The sequence below is a fragment of the Egretta garzetta genome, unplaced genomic scaffold (genome assembly GCF_000687185.1).
Source record: "Egretta garzetta isolate BGI_Z169 unplaced genomic scaffold, ASM68718v1 scaffold775, whole genome shotgun sequence".
NCBI classification, from domain to species: domain Eukaryota; kingdom Metazoa; phylum Chordata; class Aves; order Pelecaniformes; family Ardeidae; genus Egretta; species Egretta garzetta.
Genome location: NW_009259754.1, coordinates 503,486 through 523,893, shown reverse-complemented (window position 1 = coordinate 523,893; position 20,408 = coordinate 503,486). Strand labels below are relative to the sequence as shown.

General features: G+C 39.7%; 1 protein-coding gene across 2 annotated transcripts in view; it reads left to right on the top strand.

Annotated features, from left to right (window-relative positions):
* WDR33 (WD repeat domain 33) overlaps window positions 1-19,550 on the top strand; it is a 53,507-nt gene extending 33,957 nt beyond the window's left edge. Inside the window, exons 8-22 of one of the 2 annotated variants that reach the window (XM_009639504.2) lie at window positions 127-281; window positions 418-496; window positions 1,030-1,140; window positions 1,954-2,048; window positions 2,268-2,276; window positions 2,914-3,000; window positions 3,244-3,383; window positions 3,752-3,904; window positions 4,269-5,318; window positions 10,131-10,233; window positions 10,513-10,975; window positions 14,581-14,747; window positions 14,878-14,970; window positions 15,782-15,967; window positions 18,712-19,550. In XM_009639504.2, coding sequence (XP_009637799.1) covers window positions 127-281; window positions 418-496; window positions 1,030-1,140; window positions 1,954-2,048; window positions 2,268-2,276; window positions 2,914-3,000; window positions 3,244-3,383; window positions 3,752-3,904; window positions 4,269-5,318; window positions 10,131-10,233; window positions 10,513-10,975; window positions 14,581-14,747; window positions 14,878-14,970; window positions 15,782-15,967; window positions 18,712-18,944 — 3,124 coding nt within the window. In that variant the 3' untranslated portion in view covers window positions 18,945-19,550. Of the gene's footprint in view, window positions 1-126; window positions 282-417; window positions 497-1,029; window positions 1,141-1,953; window positions 2,049-2,267; window positions 2,277-2,913; window positions 3,001-3,243; window positions 3,384-3,751; window positions 3,905-4,268; window positions 5,319-10,130; window positions 10,234-10,512; window positions 10,976-11,072; window positions 13,163-14,580; window positions 14,748-14,877; window positions 14,971-15,781; window positions 15,968-18,711 lie in introns of those variants that run through there. The other variant, XM_035894965.1, reaches the window with a different exon arrangement.
* The last annotated feature ends 858 nt before the right edge of the window (window positions 19,551-20,408 follow it).

The following is a 20,408-nucleotide window of genomic DNA, read 5'->3' as shown; positions in this document are numbered from 1 at the left end:
TCTGGTTTAGTAGCCTGAACTACTTTGTTATTGACCTGAATATTTGGGACTGGTAAATGACCACGTTTTTATTTGTTTCTGAGAAATCAGTATCTGGACAAACAGTGTGTCTTTTTCTGCTTGCAGACATGCTCATAAAAACACAGTGATGGAAGTGAAACTGAATCTGAATGGCAACTGGCTGCTAACAGCTTCTCGTGACCATCTCTGTAAGCTCTTTGACATTCGTAATCTGAAAGAAGAACTTCAGGTCTTCAGGGGTCACAAGAAGGAGGCCACAGGTCAGAATTTGCTATATTACATGGACTTTTATTAATAAAGTTTGGATTAAAAATTGAAGTTTTTTGAGATTCTAATTTCCATTCATTAGAAATCCTAGTGTTGTACTTGCTGATTGTGGCTTACTTTGTATTTCAGCTGTGGCCTGGCATCCTGTTCATGAAGGACTGTTCGCCAGCGGAGGATCTGATGGTTCTTTGTTGTTCTGGCATGTTGGGTAAGTGGCATTTTCATCAGCACATTGGAAAGATGTTGGTCAGATGTGCAAGCTACTATACTAAACATAAAATTACACTTTTCACCTTTGAATCAGTATTTAACATGCATGTTTATGGTATAGTTTTTCTCTATACCTGAGGAAGTTTGTGAATATGCGTCATTTATGAAGAAGTTTTCCTCTGCAGATGCATTTTAAAGGATATGATTGCTTGCACAGAGAATAGTCTTTTGTTGAGCGGGTGATGAATGGTTGAAACTCCTAGTTTCTTAGAGCTTGTTCTGAGATGTTGTAATTATTTTGTTTCTAAGTGTACAGGTAAAAATCCCTACATTACTGAATTCCCTATTAAGAACAACTGGGAATGATCAATTCACCCAACAGAAAAATAACAGAGGCTTAACTTTAGCAAAATCTGGGTAGAGGAAGAGGAACAACTGAATAGCAAAAGTTTTGTGTTGTATCTGTAGCAGATATTCACCTGTGTGATGACTGGGGGTTTTTTTGTTTTGTTTTGTTTTTTGATGCATCAGGGTTGAGAAGGAGGTTGGTGGAATGGAAATGGCCCATGAGGGAATGATCTGGAGCCTGGCGTGGCATCCTCTTGGACACATTCTCTGTTCAGGCTCAAATGATCACACCAGGTATATTCAAGTATTTAAAGAAAAGATCTAAGGGAATGTATGTACATTTAGAAACTAGAAAGGTCCGTGGCATCAGTGAACAAAGAATAGATTGGGATGATTCTGATACACAACCAATGAGCAAAGCAGAGACAAACTTATCTAAATGGGAAGGCACTGGCATTTTACATTAAAAGGTAGAGTCTAACCTATTGTCCTTCATCTAAGGAAGTCTTAAAAAAATACTAGGATTTTGGGGTTGTGTGAGCTTTGAAATCTCCTGAAGAAATTTTTTAAAAAGAATTGCTGAAGAAATATTCTTATCTCCGCAGCATTTTTTTCTACAAATCATTTGCTGGTCATGTCTGTCTTTTCACATTGCAAACATGTTTGGAGGCATATAGTTGGTGCTTTAAGGTTGAATGCACTGTAAACATGGAGCATTTTATAAGGGGAGTAAATTTTGTGTGTGGATGAGTGTATTGACAAGCATAGTTGTACATGAATATGTTTGAATTGAGCAGGAAGTTTTTGGAATGGACTAGAAATGCATCTGTCTGTTCAGGATCTGATGTCGATGCCTTGTACTTACACCGCTTACACTTTGAAGTATCTTCTGAATTGTAACTATATAATTCAATTTGATAATTGTTGGGATTTTATTTTTGGTTTGAACCTTACACCTAGTGTTCAGATCTAGTGCTGAACTTCGTTTACTAAGAGTTGAATCCTTATATAATCAAGATAGCATACTAAAAACTAAAGAACTAATTAGATTACAAGTAGTTAATACTCTTGACCCTTTATTGAGATCACATAACTTCCTTTTCACAGCAAGTTTTGGACTAGAAATCGGCCTGGAGATAAAATGCGAGATCGTTACAACTTGAATCTGCTACCTGGGATGTCAGAGGATGGTGTGGAATATGGTAAGGCATTTTCCCTCAAAATGGAAGAAGGAGGATTGGGGTCAGGAACAAGCCTGGGTCGTTAGCTGACACTAGAGTGCAGCTTCTGGGTAAGACAATGAAACAGTATGACAGCACTGGTGACTACCTAGACATAGGTATTTTTTTACGATGATGATTTTACTCTCCGTGTTATCAGCAATCACTATTCCAACAATGAGTTTTCTTTTGTTTCCACAGCTCCGGGAGGTAAGACCTGCTCTGTCAATCACAGGAAGGAGGTTTGGCCTTCCCTCTGGCAATATCTCGTTTACTTCTGGAGAACTTCATGTCACTTCAAGACTTCCCGCAGTCCTGAACTACATCAGGAAAATCTTTTAAATTATTGAACTTGACTAAAATCTTAAAACTTTACCCCTTATTAAGGATTTATCTTGGTAATTTTAGGCTGCTCAGGGTTGCCCAGCTCTATGGTGTGCTTCAGCAACCTTTTCATCTTGGGGTTGCATGCTGTTTCTTCAGATTTTTGATTATTTGCTCTTTTGTTTGGGAATGTTAATTAAAATGCAACACTTTTAATCCAATTTAAGTTTTAAAATATAGAGGTAACAAAAATGGGGATGGGTTATTATTTCATTTTCTAAGCTTCTACCCTAAATGTAACTTTCCTGAAAGGGTATGGTTTCTGACCTTTTGGGGTGTATTTATGAATCTGAATTTACAGTTCTTCTAGTATCCTGTAGTTTGTGTATGGAATTAAAAAGTGACCCACCGGTTTTAAAATATGTAATGATACCATCAGCAAAAGCATGTGAGAATCCAAAGGGATTAAATGGTAATGTAAAGAAAAACATTCCAAGTATAAATATTTATTGTTTTTCTCTAGATGATCTGGAACCCAACAGCCTGGCTGTTATTCCTGGGATGGGAATACCTGAACAATTGAAAATAGCCATGGAGCAAGAGCAGATGGGTAAGTAGTAGCTATGGGGAAGCATTTTCCTGAGCCATCAGGATACTGCATGACTTCTTTCATTCCTTTCATATATTTTGGTAGAACAGACCCTTTTTTCTGAAGTTCAGTATTGTGTATATTCCCATCTAAAGAAGGAAGAGTTGAAAACCTCTTAGGCTCTGTTGCTAAATAAGCTGCAAAGAGAGTAACAGGATTTCTCTGTAAACCTGCAATACTCTGTTTGTCTTCCTGGTGCTAAAGGGAAAGATGAGTCCAATGATATTGAAATGACAATCCCAGGACTGGACTGGGGAATGGAGGAAGTAATGCAAAAGGACCAAAAGAAGGTGCCACAGAAAAAAGTGCCCTATGCAAAACCAATACCAGCACAGTTTCAGCAGGTAAGCACCTGATAACATGGTGAACGGGAGAAAAATTTGGGGGTTTTCACAACTTCAAAAAGTATGTGGCTGTTGAAATGTTTTGGATTTCCAATATCAGCTTTTTTAGATCAACACCCAGTACAAAATAATTTACCACAGTAGTTAGTTTAATTACTATGTAAAAATAAAATCTTTGGTTAAATCTCTCATAGCTTGTATCTGTAACTGGAAAATAGGATGTTAGAAGGTATGGAAGTTTTATTCAGCATTGTTTTTAGTTTCTGAATATCCATACTACTCAGCGTTCCAGCATATCCTTTCCCAGTGCAGCAATATATTGCATACATGTGCCACAGAATTCATCTTGTGCCTACAATTCTTTATAGGCTTGGATGCAGAATAAAGTTCCTTTGCCTCCCCCACCTGAGCCACTGAATGATAGAAAGGAAGATACTAAGCTGGAGGAGAAAAAGAAGACACAGGCGGAGATTGAACAGGAAATGGCAGCACTTCAGTACACAAACCCACAGCTCCTGGAGGTATGTGTGTAAAGACAGTTATGAGCAAATTTGTTCTAGTGCTCTATGTGGTGTATTTGGACCTCAACGCTAAAATGTGTAGCTTGCTTTTGCAGTACTGTTTTCACTTTTTTCAAAAAAACGTCTAATTGAACAGGATATTGGACTTCATGCATGATGCTATGAAACCTTCAGTGAGGCCCCCACATTTCAGTGAACTAATACTGATCTGTGGGTCTCTTTAGTTGTACTTCTGTCAATTAAGAGAAAAGTACTAAGTCTTCTTAAACTCCTGAGAATTGAGGTGATTGCTTCTGATTTTTAGATATTGCATATACTTCTGTGCTTAGTTGATTTTCTGGGTCTCTTTATTTTTTTCAATCAGCAATTGAAGATTGAGAGACTTGCACAAAAGCAAGCTGAGCAAGTACAGCCACCACCTCCAGGAGGCTCTCTTCACGGACCCCAGCCTTTTCCAGGGCAAGGCCCAATGTCACAGATGCCTCAAGGATTTCAGCAGCCCCTTCCACCTCAGCAGATGCCAATGAATATGCCTCAGATGGGACCTCCTGGTCCACAAGGACAGTTCAGACCTCCGGGACCCCAAGGACAAATGGGACCTCAAGGTCCTCCATTACACCAAGGAGCTGCAGGTCCACAAGGGTTCATGGGACCACAGGGACCTCCAGGCCCCCAGGGGCCTCCACAAGGAATGCCACGGCCTCAGGATTTACATGGACATCAAGGAATGCAGAGACATCCTGGCCCTCATGGGCCAATGGGGCCTCCAGGTCCACAGGGTAATGCTGGCCCACAAGGCCACTTAGGACCACAGGGTCTACCTGGGTCTCAGACTCATTTAGGACCGCAGGGTCCACCTGGCCCACAAGGTCATTTGGGTCCTCAAGGTCCCCCTGGTGGTCAAGGAATGCAAGGGCCACCTGGTCCCCGAGGAATGCAAGGACCTCTTCCTCATGGCATGCAAGGAGCTCCAGGATCTCAAGGGATGCAGGGGCCTATATCTCAAGGGCCTTTGATGGGACTTAATCCAAGAGGGATGCAGGGTCCACCAGGACCCAGAGATAACCAGGGACCTACTCCACAAGGGATGATGATGGGTCATCCGCAAGAAATGAGAGGTCCTCATATGCAAAGTGGTTTACTAGGACATGGTCCCCAGGAGATGAGGGGCCTCCAGGGACCCCCGCCTCAAGGTACAATGTTAGGACCGCCACAAGAATTGCGTGGGCCACCAGGTCCACAAGGCCAGCAGGGACCTCCACAAGGCTCTTTAGTAGGGCCTCAAGGAAACATGCAAGGACCTCAGGGACAACCGAACCCTTCAAGGGGGCCGCACCCTTCCCAGGGCCCTCTGCCTTTCCAGCAGCAGAAAACGCCTCTGTTGGGTGATGGGCCTCGTCCCCCATTTAATCAGGTATGTGTTGGTCTGTCTAACAAGAAGAGTGTTAAGAATGTAGGAATGGTAACATCACGCAGTAGAAATGCAAAGCAAAAGCTGAGAGGCCGGAGGTTTGGTATACCTGCAAGACTGAGGCCTCAGGAAAACTTAAATGGTAGTGAAAAGAGTTATGTAGTTTGGAAACAGCAGAGGTAACTGTAGAAAAGGCATTATTTGAAATACTGGTGCAGAAATCAGTCTGCTATGAAAACATGTAACCTGAAGAGGAACTCCAAGGTTTTTAATTTAAAGATATAATAATAAAGATGTAACAAAGCTGTCTTAAATGGGGAACTCCTTCCTGGGGAGTAGGTAAGCACTAATAAAAATTGAATTTAAGCAAACTGAACGTAAGAAAACTCGTATGTATTAATTAAAGCAAATTACTGCCAACTCCTGGTTGTCCCAGAGTAGTTAATCCGAACTATAGGATGAATTTACCATGGATGCTGACACACTTGGAATCAGCTTAGGTCTGGTTGAACTTACCAGTTCAAACTAAGTGCACAGGAACACAGCTATCCTGCTTCCTACCTCAGTATAGAAATCATTTAGCCACCTTTGTACTTTCTGGAGCACAAGTTGAGAGGTTGGCCTTGCACACCATTAAGTCATTACCACAGCATTTGCTGAGAAGCACAAGAGGGAGCGCAGGTATTGGACAGGTTTGTGTAGGGCTAGCCCAGGTCTGGTAGGGTGAGCACTGAGCTGGAAGTGTGCGGAACACTGCCGATGTCCCTGTGCCATGCTGCCTTGGCACTCGGCCCCAGGAGGGATCCACCAGCTCAGCAATATACTTGCACTTAGCTGACCTGGAATACTGGAGAGCATAGCTTATAGATGCACCAATTAATTTTGCAGGAATCAAGTCAAGTTTTGAACTGAACTGGTTCAGTACCAGGTGCAACCTGCTCTTCTCTCTTCACCGTCTTTTGTAATGGGCTTGTTCCGTCTTCTGATTTACCACAGATAACGCAGAGCTGTCTGTATTTATTAGCTCTTACAAGTTCCTATTTTTACGGCACTGATTCTGTGCTTAAAACTTCTGTTGATTGTCTTCAGCTTTGAGGTGAATTTTGAAGGGGTTGTTTGGAAAAAGATTCTACTTACTCGATTTTAAAAGATAGGTTTGGTTTTTTTAAACAGAACTAACTCTTAGACTTGCACTCAATAGTTTCTAGTTAAGCCTTTAGGCAAGCCTGCAGGTAGTCCCTAGTGTGTAGCACAGTACCAACCACAACGAGTGATGATGTATTGAAATGAGCTTTAGCTCAGTGATTCCATTTCAGATTGAGGCAAAGTAGCTTACAGATTGTGGGGTTTATTTGAATACTTTTTTCCTTACAAATCAGCGATAATTCCCTCCGAAAGTCTGTTAATGTGACGCTATTGCTGAGGTTTCGAGAGCATCAGAGTTAAGCAAACAAGGGTTGGTTCCACAACTATCTAACTTAAACTAGCATAGTCTTTTTCATTGCTGTTGCAGGGAGACTAACTTTTCTGCTTTGAGAATAATTACCAAGCCTGTGTGTGTATGAAAGTTTATGTATGTTTACATAATATGCATAGGGCTGTCCTTGTCTGACCCTGCTGTCAACACTCTGGTCAGGATTCAGTAAGTTGCTTTTGACAGGTAGACGATTATTTTCAATGAATACTGCTGCCTGGAAGTCTTTCACAGATATTAAAAAAAGACAAAGCAAGGTATTTTTGACCAGTTTTCCTTCTTTGTGCAGCTTTAGTGTGGTAATGTGTTTTAAAAAATGAACAGATTTTAAAATTCATAATGTCAGGTTTTGTTCTAGTTTGCTTCTTTGTAATATGAATATAACAGTAGTTCCTATTTAAAAAGGCCCTATTTGTGATTTTTGGTTTTTTTAAACAATAGGCTTTAGCTTGGGTTTTGTCCTGAATTTGACATTTATCTTCTGTAAGCTTGTACAAATCACTTGCCTTCATTTTCAGTAGCAGGAGTGTATGAATATATATCTGTGTTATCAATGGCTTGTGACGTTAACACTGAACATTTATAGCTATTGGTAAAGGTTAATCTCTGTATAAGCTACCACTGTTACCTGCATCTGCTGTACACTGGAAAGCAGAGGTTTACTGCAGAGTGTGTGGGCGAGATGTACATCCCCTCCTGAGCGTGAGATCTGCCGCCTTCTGCAAACATGAAGCGGGATAGAGAACTGTTTATGAGAAGGAAATTGCCTGAGAGATGATTGCCAAAATCTTATTCAGGAGATAGGCGTGTTGATATTAAAATGCAGATGGATGAACAGAATATTCCCAAGTTAGCAGTAGTAGTTTGGAGTGATTTTGCTATTGCTAATTTAGATTTGATCTTCTCACATTCCTTTTAGATAGATGTGCTGAATTTCATCTCACTGGTTGAGTGATGTACAAATGCTTCAGGCCAAGCCTCTTGTCCACATAGCGAGAAACTTTTAGGAGCTTGTGCAGTATTTCAGGAGAAATGCAAATTTTTCTTACGGGTGAATACGAAGAGTTCTTCCCCCTTCACTGCATAGTTCTCATCAATACAGATGGCTATCGCAAAACGGCTGTACCATTTGCATACATAGGGCAGATATGCCGGTAACATGGAGCAGGTGCGTTCTGCTGCACCAGCTTATCTGACTTGTGCAGAGCCTCGGCCCGCGCTGGCGAATCCTTGAGCCAGTGGTGGAGGGGAATGAGGTACTCCGGGTGTACCTGCCTTGAGGTGCGCAAGGCCATTTGCAGTTCTTGGTACGGTGTCTCCTGAGCTGTATGTATTTGGTTTTCAGTTTCAAGCCCAGTTTGGGGCCCAGAATGTATTTTGAAGTGAAAGGCATGTGAAAACGCAGCGTTACGGCTCTGTCTTCCTATTGTGTCAAAGCATGATTTGTTTGGAATAGAGGCTTTTGCTAAACGTCATGGAAACTCATTTAGTGAGTGCTAAAAACTGCTGCTTTGGTTAAACACTAGTGGCATAAATTTAAGAAGTTCAATGAAGTTTATTGTAAGTAAGCATATGCTAGATATGTGAGAAATCATGGAACTCCAGCAAGGTTTTGGACAAGAATGGCAGAAGCGCTGCTATAGCTAGATCTTACTTAGTCAGGGAATTCATTTGTTCTGGACTCAAGTCAACGTTCAGTCACTAGTAAAGTATTTTTTGTGGGGTTTTAATAGGCATTGGACCAGGCCTTTTATTTTGCTTTTTTTTTTTCTCCAAAGTCCTTACGGAATTACTTGCCACAATTGTGACATTTATAGTCTATATTTGTGTGCATTTTTGTGTTTATAACCTATATTGCAGTTGAATATAAATATTTTATTTAAACCAGTATTTCAAGATATGATGGGAAAAATACACAAATGAACTTATTGCTTCTCTGCAACCAGGAAAAAAAAAAGGTAGTGTTTCTCAAAAATGTAGAGCATGAAAATTATTTAACTTTGATTCATGGAGATATTAAGCAGTGTAATTATGAGTACAGTCACAGTGATGGAGCATAGGTTTTTAAGCATTTACAAACTACCCGCAGTCTGGAGGGTTTTTTACAAGCCAATATGAAGGCCAAGTCTAGATCTCGCATATGTCTGGGAAAAAAATATTATGTATTTAAGGGTTTTCTGGTAAGGGTTTGGGGGGTATTTTTTTTTTTGGTGATGTCAATGCAAAAAGGGTTTGTATAGCAGTCTTGCAGGTTTCAACTCTGTCTTGTTCACAGTGATGCATTTTTATTGTTGGATCTTGTTGCTACAGTGTAAATTATGTACATGCCCCCTTTTAGTTCCAGTCAAGTACCAACCCCAAATGATGACTTTTTGTCTGGCTTTTGCCATTTAAAGGCAGAATCAGACAGTTCAGCCACATTGTTTCCCGACCAATGTTATCATAACAGGGCCAGTGTAAAGGGGGTACCTGTAGAAATCTTTCATGGGTCTGTGACAGTAGCTGAATTTAAAGAACATTACTTTATCCTTTAAAATTCACAAAAAAGAGAGAAAATAAGAAAAGACATATATACTTTATTTTTTCTTTGGGGTCATATAGCTCACACAAACCTCTGCTCACTCATACTGTTTCTGCTTGAGAACAGCAGGTGACTGCAGCTTCTGCCTTAGCCCTGTCATTGCTTAATAACCCATTAACAACTTGTCTCTTGGTGCTTAGCCAAGTATTAGCACTTTCTTTTTATCCTAGAAGTAGAATTAAGAAAAACAAACTTTGCCAGCATGTTAAAAATGAAACTCATCTATTTCCATGTTAACAGTCTCCAAAGGTTTTTATAGGAGAGGTTCTCTTATGGCCCTGTTGTTGCCCCTCCGACCCAATATTCTTGATATTTTTATTTTTTCATTGTTTCATTTTTTGATTCATTTCCAAAGGAAGTCTTTGGTCTGTGCAGCTCTTTCACTGCATATAAATCAGTACCTGATACTTTTCAAACAAATATATGCAGCTTCCTCATCTTCTGTAACAGGCAGCTAGAATATGAGCTTTATCATTTTTGGTTGTTACAGGTAAAATATTAGTCCTTGAAATGCTAAGTTTCCTAGAAAATTACATGTTTCACAAACAGTGACTGATGTCATTACTGATTACAGCATTACTGATGTGAATGCCTAAAAAATTAGGCTGAAACCATTGGAAAATCAGCTGTTACTTTTGTAAGACCTGTGAAGATGCAGTCTTTATGTAAAGAAAACTGTTTTGCCCCCTTACAAAATGCTTAAAAGCAAAAACACTCACACATGACAATTCACATGGCTTTTCTTATTATATGCTCATAGGATGGCCAGAACCCAGGTCCTCCACCACTGATACCAGGACTGGGGCAGCAGGGAGGACAAGGTCGTCTTGGCCCTCACAACCAAGGACCTGGTCTTAATAAAGGTAATTAATTATGTTGTCTGTTCTTCTGTGAGTAATTCTCCTAAAAGAGGCTGTTCCAGTGCAGTGCCTCTAGGCAGAAAAAGCTTCAGCAGAGCACAGGGCCTTGGCTGAGAGGAAAGCTTCCATAGGTTTGGGCTGGAATATAGAGAAAAAGTTTTCCCAAAAAAATTACTTAATGTGAAATGTATGGTGTATGCTTTGTAGAACTGTACGAAGTAGAGCATCCTAGAGCGTTTTTAGAAAACGTTACAGCAATCTGCTATGATTTTTTCCCTCAAGGTGACTCCCGTGGTCCACCAAACCATCACATGGGCCCTCTCTCAGATAGAAGGCACGACCAGAACAGTGGTGGTCCTGATCACGGGCCTGAGAGAGGGTTGTTTCGAGGTGGCCAGGAGTGGGGTGATGGTAGAGACAGCAGGGGCATGCCAGATAGACGAGGACCTCACCCAGATTTCCATGATGACTTTGATCGACCAGATGACTTCCGTGATGACTTCCATCCAGATAAGAGATTTGGCCATCGATTACGGGAATTTGAGGGGAGAGGAGGCCCACCATTGCAAGATGAAAAGTGGAGACGAGGTGGACCTGGGCCTCCCTTTCCTCCTGATCACAGGGAATTTGAAGGAGGGGGTTCAAACCGTGGGCCTCCTGGTGCTTGGGAAGGACGGAGACCTTCAGATGATAGATATCCACGGGATCCTGAGGATGCACGGTTCCGAGGAAGACGAGATGAGAGGTAAGAATAAATCTACTCATCCTTTGGGGTTAAAGGGTAAATGGAGGGAACTCTTTCTTCCTGGTTTCCTTTTCATTAAGGAGTCTATCTGTTTCAGATTTATAAACTGGAAACCAATAAGGAAATGAAAACTCTAATATACCTGAGTATAGAGTCCATAAAAATCATTCAGTAATAGAAGAAAAATTGAAAAATGGTCATTGTACACAGCAGCTTCCGTGTCTTTAAACAGTAAGTAAAGAGAAGGGAGGAAATTTGTAGAGAAGATCCAGTGACACAGGATGAAGATTTGAGACCATTTTGATGAAAATTGAGAGGAAACTTGAAGGTTAAAGTGACAAACTATTGAACACTAGAAGTGGATTTTGAGACTTTGTCTCCAGTCACAAACTACAGCATGACTGTAGAGACTGTAGAATGAGATGTAATATACTTGTAAGGAGCAGGAACAGTGATCCTACTATCAAATAAAAGGGGCAGAGCTACAGCATCTGTTGGACTGTCAAGACTTTTCTCATGTTTTTGCTTGTAGAAATTTTATTTCTCTTTCTGACTTATTTCTTAATGCCAAGTGAAGAACTCAAAAGTAATCTAATTTACAGCAATGTCCGTGTCATTGCTCACAATTTCCAAATAAATCACAAAGGGATGAATTTGCTTCTAGTTACCAATGTAAATATGGAGGAATTACGTTAAGTCAGCAAGATTAACTGTCATCAAAATTGCTCCAGATTTATTCTAGTTTAACTGAGTTAAATTTGGCCTCCAAGGTCTAAGCGTCTCACTGACCACCAACTCTATATGTATACGAACGTGTACTTGTACAAATATATTGTGGTCTCCGCATAATGTGAATTTTGTGTGTTTTAGTTGCCTTTTTAATAATTTTCTTACATTCCTTTTACTTTGCATCTATACAGCTCTTCATTTAGCTATTTTCTACCTAGCTCTGTAAAGATGTACCTTCCTTTTGTGTGAAGAGTATGAAAAGAAATGAACAGTAACTAAAAGAAGGTAACAATTAAAGCCATTTTAAAAAGTAACAATAGAGAGAATCCAAGCTGAATGGTCTGCATTACAGAATTTTAAAAGACACAGCAGACAACGCTTTTAGAAGCTCGGTAAAGATTTTCAGATCTTACATTGGAAATGCTTAGGGACTGGAAAGTATTTTTTATGATCATCCTGATTTTTAAAAAGGTTTCAGGAAGAGAGTCCAAAACCGTTGTGACCTGTAAATCTGACTTCTGAACTAAGAAGAGTCTATTTGTTGGAGTACAAGTGTTTGTACAGAGTTTGGTTTAAAAGGAATCAGCACAGGGCTGTAAAAGGCTTATTGTGCTTGCAAACTTGATGAATTCCTTTGAATGAAGGTGATTTAGGTGCCATTTACTGCAGATGCTGAGGTGAACTTAAGAATCCCAACCACTTGCTTAGCTGACTTGGTTTGGAATTTAGATTGTAACCAGTTTGATCAAGCATGAGAGGGAAGTGTGTGCACGTGTGTCTCTCTCTAATTGCCCGTCCTTTTCATCCCTGTCCTGTTCTTACTCTACCTGTGCATATCAACATGATGCTTCTACCGCAGAGACCTGCCTCTTCCTGCCTGCTAATCTGCACAGTGTGTAGTTCTGTACATTAAGGTCCTAGGCCTCAAAGAAGAAGATCTGAGAACAGTCAAACAGGAACCAAGCCCTATGCAAGGCAGGGTTTTACATGTGACCGATATGAAAAAGTGAAAAAGGATATACATAACACAATATTAGGAGCTGTGGCTATGTCAGGCATAGGTATGACAGATTTCAGAACTAAACTGTGTCCATACGATTGCCTAGAAACAAAAGGAAAGGCCCCTGCTAGCCATAGGACCTTGGGTTGCAAATCTTGGTGATTTACAAGCTAAGCAGAGTCACACCATGTCAGTATTAAAATGGGAGGCCCTCTAAAGAACATCTAGAGGACTGTGCTGTTTCAAGGCTAAACAATATTGCTATGTGGTTATTTGAACCATTTGTACCTGAAACTGTTCGGTTTGTTTTCCCAAATCATCCAGGTTAATGTAAAATGGTTCATTGTCCATACACAGCACTCCCTCCATCCACTGTTGTACCTATACAGGCACAGCAGCCTCCTCTCTGTATTGTGTTTGTTTTCTGGGAGGTGGAGACAGACCTATTGTTTTTAATTAAAAAAAAAAAAAAATGTAAAAGTTTAAAAATATTGTATTGTGTTATGACTACTGTTAAAATATTTAAATTTGTAATTAAAAGGTTAATGTTGTTAAAATTCTAAATAAAAGTATCTAAAGTTTTGCTTGTAATAGGATGCACTGTGTCGTTAATGAGCTGGGGAACGGGATGTTGCACAAAGCCAACACCATCTGAATATTACAGTGGTTACTGGGAAGAGAGGGGAGGTGGGGGGAATCAGTGTGAAGAATGGGCAGAGTGCTCCGCATTCTCTGTGCTGTCACTGAGGGGTGGGCAGGAGCAGCGTGGGGTCGCACTGCTCCTGAACCAGTGTGCCTGCACCACCTAAACAACTTGCCTGTGCTTGCACAGAAAACTGGGCCGTAAAATGAGACAATCGTAGCAAGCGGCACTAGTGTGCCCTTTTGGAGTTGCAGTAATACACAGAACGTATGTGTGCTTCTACAAGTACTCCAAGTGTTTAAACTGGTAATATAAAAACCAAAACTACTAGTATTCATGCAGCTGTCTATAGGCTTACCTGAAATGGCACTGACAGTTCATTAAGAACCACTCTTCTCTCTGAAGATCTCTGTTAAAACCCCAGTGTGCTACTGGAGGAGCTATACTCATTTGAGAAGAGATGCAGAACCCAATCATACCAAATTACTGAAGATGCCATGGTACTTTCTAGAAGGAAATTCTCAGCTTCAGTGTCGTAACTACATTGTGCAAAACATAAGCCTTCATTACTGCAGGTGGATAAACTGCTCTTCAGGTTGTAGAATGCCACTGTGCACACTGTTCAGCAATCATCATCCCTACAGAGCCAAGTGCAGTCTAGATTGATTCATTTGCTAACATTGTAAACTTAGAAGAATGGCACAAAGAAAGAATGTTCTAGCAAAAGAATCCCAGATCAATAGAAAGGAGAAGATGGAATGTTTTTTTTATAGCCATGACTCTCATTGTTTGTATTTTTTTGTTTGTTTTTATCACTAAAGTGGAAGGGAAAAAAGGGAAGGGGAAAGTAAAACTACCGCAGTTAAGGGAAATTCACTTATACTTTTCCTTACCTGGCCTTATATCTATTATGGCTCACCAATTGATTTTTTTCCCCCCCTTTTCATTAAATGAACAGAGTATATTTGACAATATTTTTCTTGCATGAAAAAACAACACAATCAATGGAAGGAACTATGTGGGAAAACCATAAAAATGAATAAACAAAGTGTTCAAAGGCTCATTTTCTAATGAGCACTTTTCCACCTACAAATCCTATTCTAGTAACTGTATGTGCTATAATATTAAGTAAAACAGTTCAGAAATGAGTTGATTATTAAACTGAAGCTGACTCAAGTTTATCAATCTAAATTCTGCCTAAAAACCACATTTGTACCATGTTCTTTCTTGTAGCTTCAGAAGAGGAGGACCCTCGAGACATGAGGGCCGGGGACCCAGGGGCAGAGATGGCTTTCCTGGCCCTGAAGATTTTGGGCCAGATGACACTTTTGACTCTCCAGATGAAAACTCAAGAGGAAGGGACCATGGTGTTCGGGGGAGAGGTCGTGGTGCTCTTAGAGGTGAGGGGAACATTCTTCCATACTGAAATGCAAGGATAAGGAAGCAAAGACATTTCTTGGGCAAATTACAGTATTTTCACGAATACAATGTCTCTTCTCACTCCTGTCCCCTGCATCTCTTACTGCTCAGGAGGCCGGAAGGGTTTACTTCCTACTCCAGATGAATTTCCACGCTTCGAAGGAGGGCGGAAACCAGAATCCTGGGATGGAAACAGAGAACCAGGTAAAAAATTTGGTGAGGTTTTAGATAATACAATACAACCACTTAAATTTTTTTTTTTTTAAATCACCTCTTTTTCCTGTACTTCACATGCTCGTTACCAGACTTTTACCGTGAGAAAAACAAAATATAGTTCTATGGACTTCTAAATTTAGGAAAAGTTAACTATGTAGAATTTAACTGGCTCTCAATGCAGCCATCTCACTGAACAAAAAATAATTGTGGCCTTAAAAGTCTTGATTTTCAGTTGAATTCTTGTACAGTCCAGAACTGCCTGTTGTTGTCACCTATGGATGACTGAAGCATACCTTGTGGGGTTTTTTTGAGATGTATTTTAACGCTAATAATAATCTCTCTCTCGGATGGCATCTTATCGTTTGCAAAAATAATGTGTTCATCTGCAATGTCTGATGGCTTATTGGCATTTGCATTTGTGTTACTAATGGCAACCCCATACAGGGAAAAACTGAGTTTTAGAAGTCATGGAAAAAATGAGCACAAATGACACATGAATAAATGAAGATGTGGTTGTGTCTAAAATAGATTAAAATATTTTATACTGAAAAGAAAACTTTACATCTGTCACATCTTTCTTTTCCATCATCTTTTAAACTTATTCTACCTTTAGCTTTCTTACAACTTACTCATCTATGTTTGCTTGTTGGGATGGAGGGGGACCTTTATGTAATTTTAACTAAAAATTGTGTGCCAAAGAGTGTGGGAAGTATGTAAATTTATGGGGCTGCCTCCAAAAATGAAGAATAATCATCAGATGAACATTACTTATTCTCCTGGTTTTTCTCTTCATGCTCAGGTCCTCGTCCAGATCACCCTCCTCATGATGGGCACTCTCCAGCTAACAGAGAACGTTCTTCTTCGCTCCAGGGCATGGACATGGCCTCATTGCCACCACGTAAACGTCCCTGGCATGATGGACCAGGGACCTCTGACCACAGGGAAATGGATGCTCCAGGTGGACCTCCAGAGGACAGAGGCAAAGGTAAAAAGCCCCTTGTATTGAAAACTGTGTGTGACACTGGCACACTTTTCAGTCGTAGGCTTATCCAGAATTCCTTATCTATTCAGAGGAGATAAAGCTGAACTGGTAGATATTTGATCTTACCAGCTCTGAAGCTGAAGACCGATCTTACAGGAACATAATAACAGAGGGATTTTCTGGGACATCAACTCCAAATCTTCTCTCCAGCATCGTATAATCCTCTTCTTTATTGCCCTGTTCAAAAGCAGTTAGCTTTCAGCTCCCTGTTACTCCAGTTGGAAAACTCTCATTAAGAACTTTATTTTCTCTAATTTTCAGAATAGTTATTTGCTAATATTCATGTTTGTACTAGCATCCTTTAACTCAAATATCTTTATTCTCTCAGCCTTCATTCTGTTGGACTTAGTGAACCCTGACTTCTTTTTTCCAGTCTTTCCTTACGAGTTCTCTACTTGTGAGAGTGTAAGCATGGCCATCCATGATCAGACCAGAAGTCCATAAAGCTCAGTAGCTTGTCTTCAACAATAGCCAGTAGCAGGTACTGAGGGAAGAGCATTAAGAACGCTGTAAGTCTGTAGTGATATGTCCCTAAAATGCTCTCTAAACCTATGAACAGTGACTTCCTGAAATATAAAATTTAATGGCTTTTGGCAGTTAACCTTTTGTGTGCTTCTCTAATTGCTTTAAGAATCATGTAAACTTTTGACATCCACAACATCCACCCACAGAGCATTAAAACTTAATTGCCATAGGTTATGCTTTAAAAAAAAAAAAAAGGAAGGAAAATGTTTTTAAGCCTGTCATTCACCACTTCCATTCGATGATGTCTTGTGTTTAATTGGAACAGTTAAAAGTTGATCCTTATTATTTCTGAATGCTACCTCTGATTGCATCGAACTCTACCATTTCCAACCTGAACTAGCTCTTCTCCAAGTCAAAACTCTGATCTGTTTAGTTGTTCTCTCTGAGAAGTGTCTCTCTATCTTTTACTATCTTTATTACTCTGTATATACTATTTTCAGTTGTAAATTAAATGGGGTAACTAGAAATTGCATACACTATTTAAGATGTGGTTTAACCATGGGTTCTGTTTTCTCCATTCTTTCCTAATAGCACCTGATGTCCTATTTATTTCCCTCTTTAACCAACTGCTAAACAGTCACATGGCACTGGCTTGCAACTAGCTAACGTAACCCACAAAATACATGCTTTTGGAGTTAGTACCTGGTTCAGAGCCTATTACTATGTATGCCATTTCCACAGTCATCCTTGCACCAGTTCTTGATCCTTTTTCTTCTCAGAAGTCTGAGCATTGACGTTCTTTTTTTTAACAGTCTTTTTTCTTAATGCCCTCATCTTGACTACCCACTATCAGGTACTGATCAATAAGAGAGATCCTTCTCAGTCGCTTCCAAACGCTGAGCTGCCAGCCTACAGTTGAATTTTTTGTTGTTAGACCTCTACTGCACAGCTTTGTCTTCGATGCCACTGAATTTCATTCCACTTCTCTTATTGTTGTCCTGAGACTCATTTAGTTTTAACTATATGACAGTCCTCCTCTGCGTGGACTGTATTTTCAGTGTTGTATTAACAGCAGGTTTTATCATTCGTTCAGTTTTTAATAAAAGTCTGCTGGTAAATTCCCTCTGTATCAATATTTTTCCTTTCAAAACTGTATGTTGTTTTTCTCATTTAGCCAGAATCTTATCAAACCTGTAAGGATTCCTTCTTCAGCTTCAATAAGAGTTTGTGATAACTCTATCAGATTCTTTATTGAAGTCAAAACAGTTGCTAACTACCACACTTCTTGTGCCTAGACAACTCATTAATGTACCAACGAAAGTTTAGAACAATGGCAGAAAGCCTCATAAACAAAACACAAACGTTACTTTTTCATATTTGTGCTGTGTCACCTTCAGTTGTATTGGTAAAGTCATTTGAGGATTAAAACTTCATCAATTATAAACTCTGTGGAACAATTTGGTCTCTATTTTACACAAACTCAAGCAGAGTCATCAAAAAAATCACTCTTACTAATGTGCAGCAAAAATATCCTAATTTAGCTGTAGCATGTGTCCATAAAGCACTGTTACCATTAATTTTTTTCAAAATACTGCTATTTTGAGCTCCTGACTTTGGGGGGTTTTTATGTTAATTTACATATCAGTACTAAAATGATCTGTGAGAAGTAGAAAATCCTGTTCCTGGCAGTAAGAGCTCATGTAGTTTATGTTCTGGTTAGGAGTAAAACAGAGCATTTTTTCATAATTTCTAGCAAGAAATGGAATGAAACAGTAATGTTACTCATTGTCTTCACCACCAACCTCAACTGATCCATCAGTTCAGTGTCTTTGTTCAGGGGAATAAAAAGTATTTTGCAATAAAAATATACAGAGAACCACAGATGGTGTTAAAGCATAAGAATCAGGTATGCCTGGAAGTTCTGAGGACACCATGACTATCACTGTTCTAACTTACTTCATTTAAGTTATTGCTGACTGTATCAGATATAATCTTTAATTCCCAAGGAATTGCTTGACTGCTCCCATCTTCTGACTGTAATGGAGACACTAAATCTATGTAAAAAAAATCATAGAGAGGGAAGAGGCATAAAATTACAGGTCTGAACTACACTTGGTCTGTGAATGATTCTACCACAGAAGAACTAGCTAAACACATGGTATGTCTGAGAAGAGGCATGGCTTAGACTTCAACATCAGTAACTGACTGTGCTTCATTTTTAGGACGAGGAAATTCCGGACCTTCGCAGAGAGCGCCAAAATCTGGGAGGTCTGGTTCTTTAGATGGAGACCATCATGATGGATTCCACAGGGATGAAGCTTTTGGTGGAGGCCCTACAGGAGGCAGTAACCCTTCTCGAGGAGGAAGGAGTGGAAGTAATTGGGGAAGAGGAAATAACATGAACTCTGGTCAATCAAGAAGAGGATCATCTAGGGGCAGTGGAAGAGGCCGATAGAAGAGGCTTTGACTGGGTCACACCCAGTCCTTGCTGGACAATATTTAAATAGACTGCTACTCTGGACTGATAAAGTAATCCTGCAACACCACAAACCTGGATTCTTAACTGGGATAACTGAATGTGCATTAGTTCCTAACAAAGGTCTTTCCCTAGTTCAATCAACTGCTACTAGCTGCAGTATTGTAGCTAGACTTCTGTTTTGTCCTCTCCACCCGTTTTCCTCACCTTCTTTTACCTACTTTGTTTTGTTAAGAGCTGGAATTTTTTTTAAGTGTTGTGAGACATGGAGCACCTCCACAGATTTCAGTTCACCTCCAGACAGAAACTTGTTTCTATATGTACAGTTTGTCAGAAGAGTTACGTTGTTTTTGTATGAATACAGAATGTAATTTGCGCAAATATTAACAGAAAATCAACATGGTGTGTGATTCTTTACTCACCTATTACTATAAAGAGGGTTGTCTTTAGGCAAACTTGTGTATCAGATGGAACAATAGAACTACCTCCTGAAATCTCAACCATTTAAAATACTGATAGCTGATTCCTGGTTTTTTGGTTTATCATGTATAGAGAACTTTCGTTTTCACCTTTAGCCACAGCTGTCTACAGATTACAAGTGGTGCTTACGTTAAAATTCCAAAACACAGGAAATCACCGCTGCTTGCTAGTCTACCATCCTGAAAGAGAAAAACGTGGAACACCATTTAGAAAAAGTTGTCATAGACATAGTTTGAGTTACAACCTGGACCGCTAGCAAAAGAGACATCATGACAAGTCTTGTCATTCTACGCTTCACTTGGGCGAGTCAAATATTTTTGTTCAAAACAGCATCTGTTTATAGAAATTAGGGAAGAAAGAAGTTTAGCAGCTTGATTAATATGGATGCATATGTTTTACAATGGCTGTAGGATGCATTGCTTAAAGATATGGGTGTTCAGTAGAGTCTGGTGCATTCAAATGCTGAAGTGCAAACCTTGATAGTTGATCACTTTCATCTTAACATTTTTAAAGTATCGTTTTCTTTAGGATATTGTTTCCTAGTTTTACTAGGGGAGGGAAATGAGGAGGAGGGGTTATTCCCATTTCCCATATTTCATAATAAAGCTGCTTACCAACCATGAGTTTGTTTTCCCCATAAATCATTCATATTAATCATCTCCAGTCACGAGGTTATCAAAAGGCTCCTTTAATACCTAAAGCCTTAATGAAAATTTTATCACTTAAGTACATGTTCTAAAGCCAGCTCTGGGGAAGGTCCTACATTAAAAGTATAGGATATAATGTATAATGAAAAATACCGCTACTGTGCTTCCCTCTTCTCTCCTTCCCCCCCCCCCCCCCCTTCCCTTGAATTTCATGTTATAATATTCAGGATAGTATCGGAATGTAGTTCTACAGCTGACAAGGCTACTGCAACAACATAGCGACACAGCAGCTATTTTATTTGCTATCTGCCTTCTC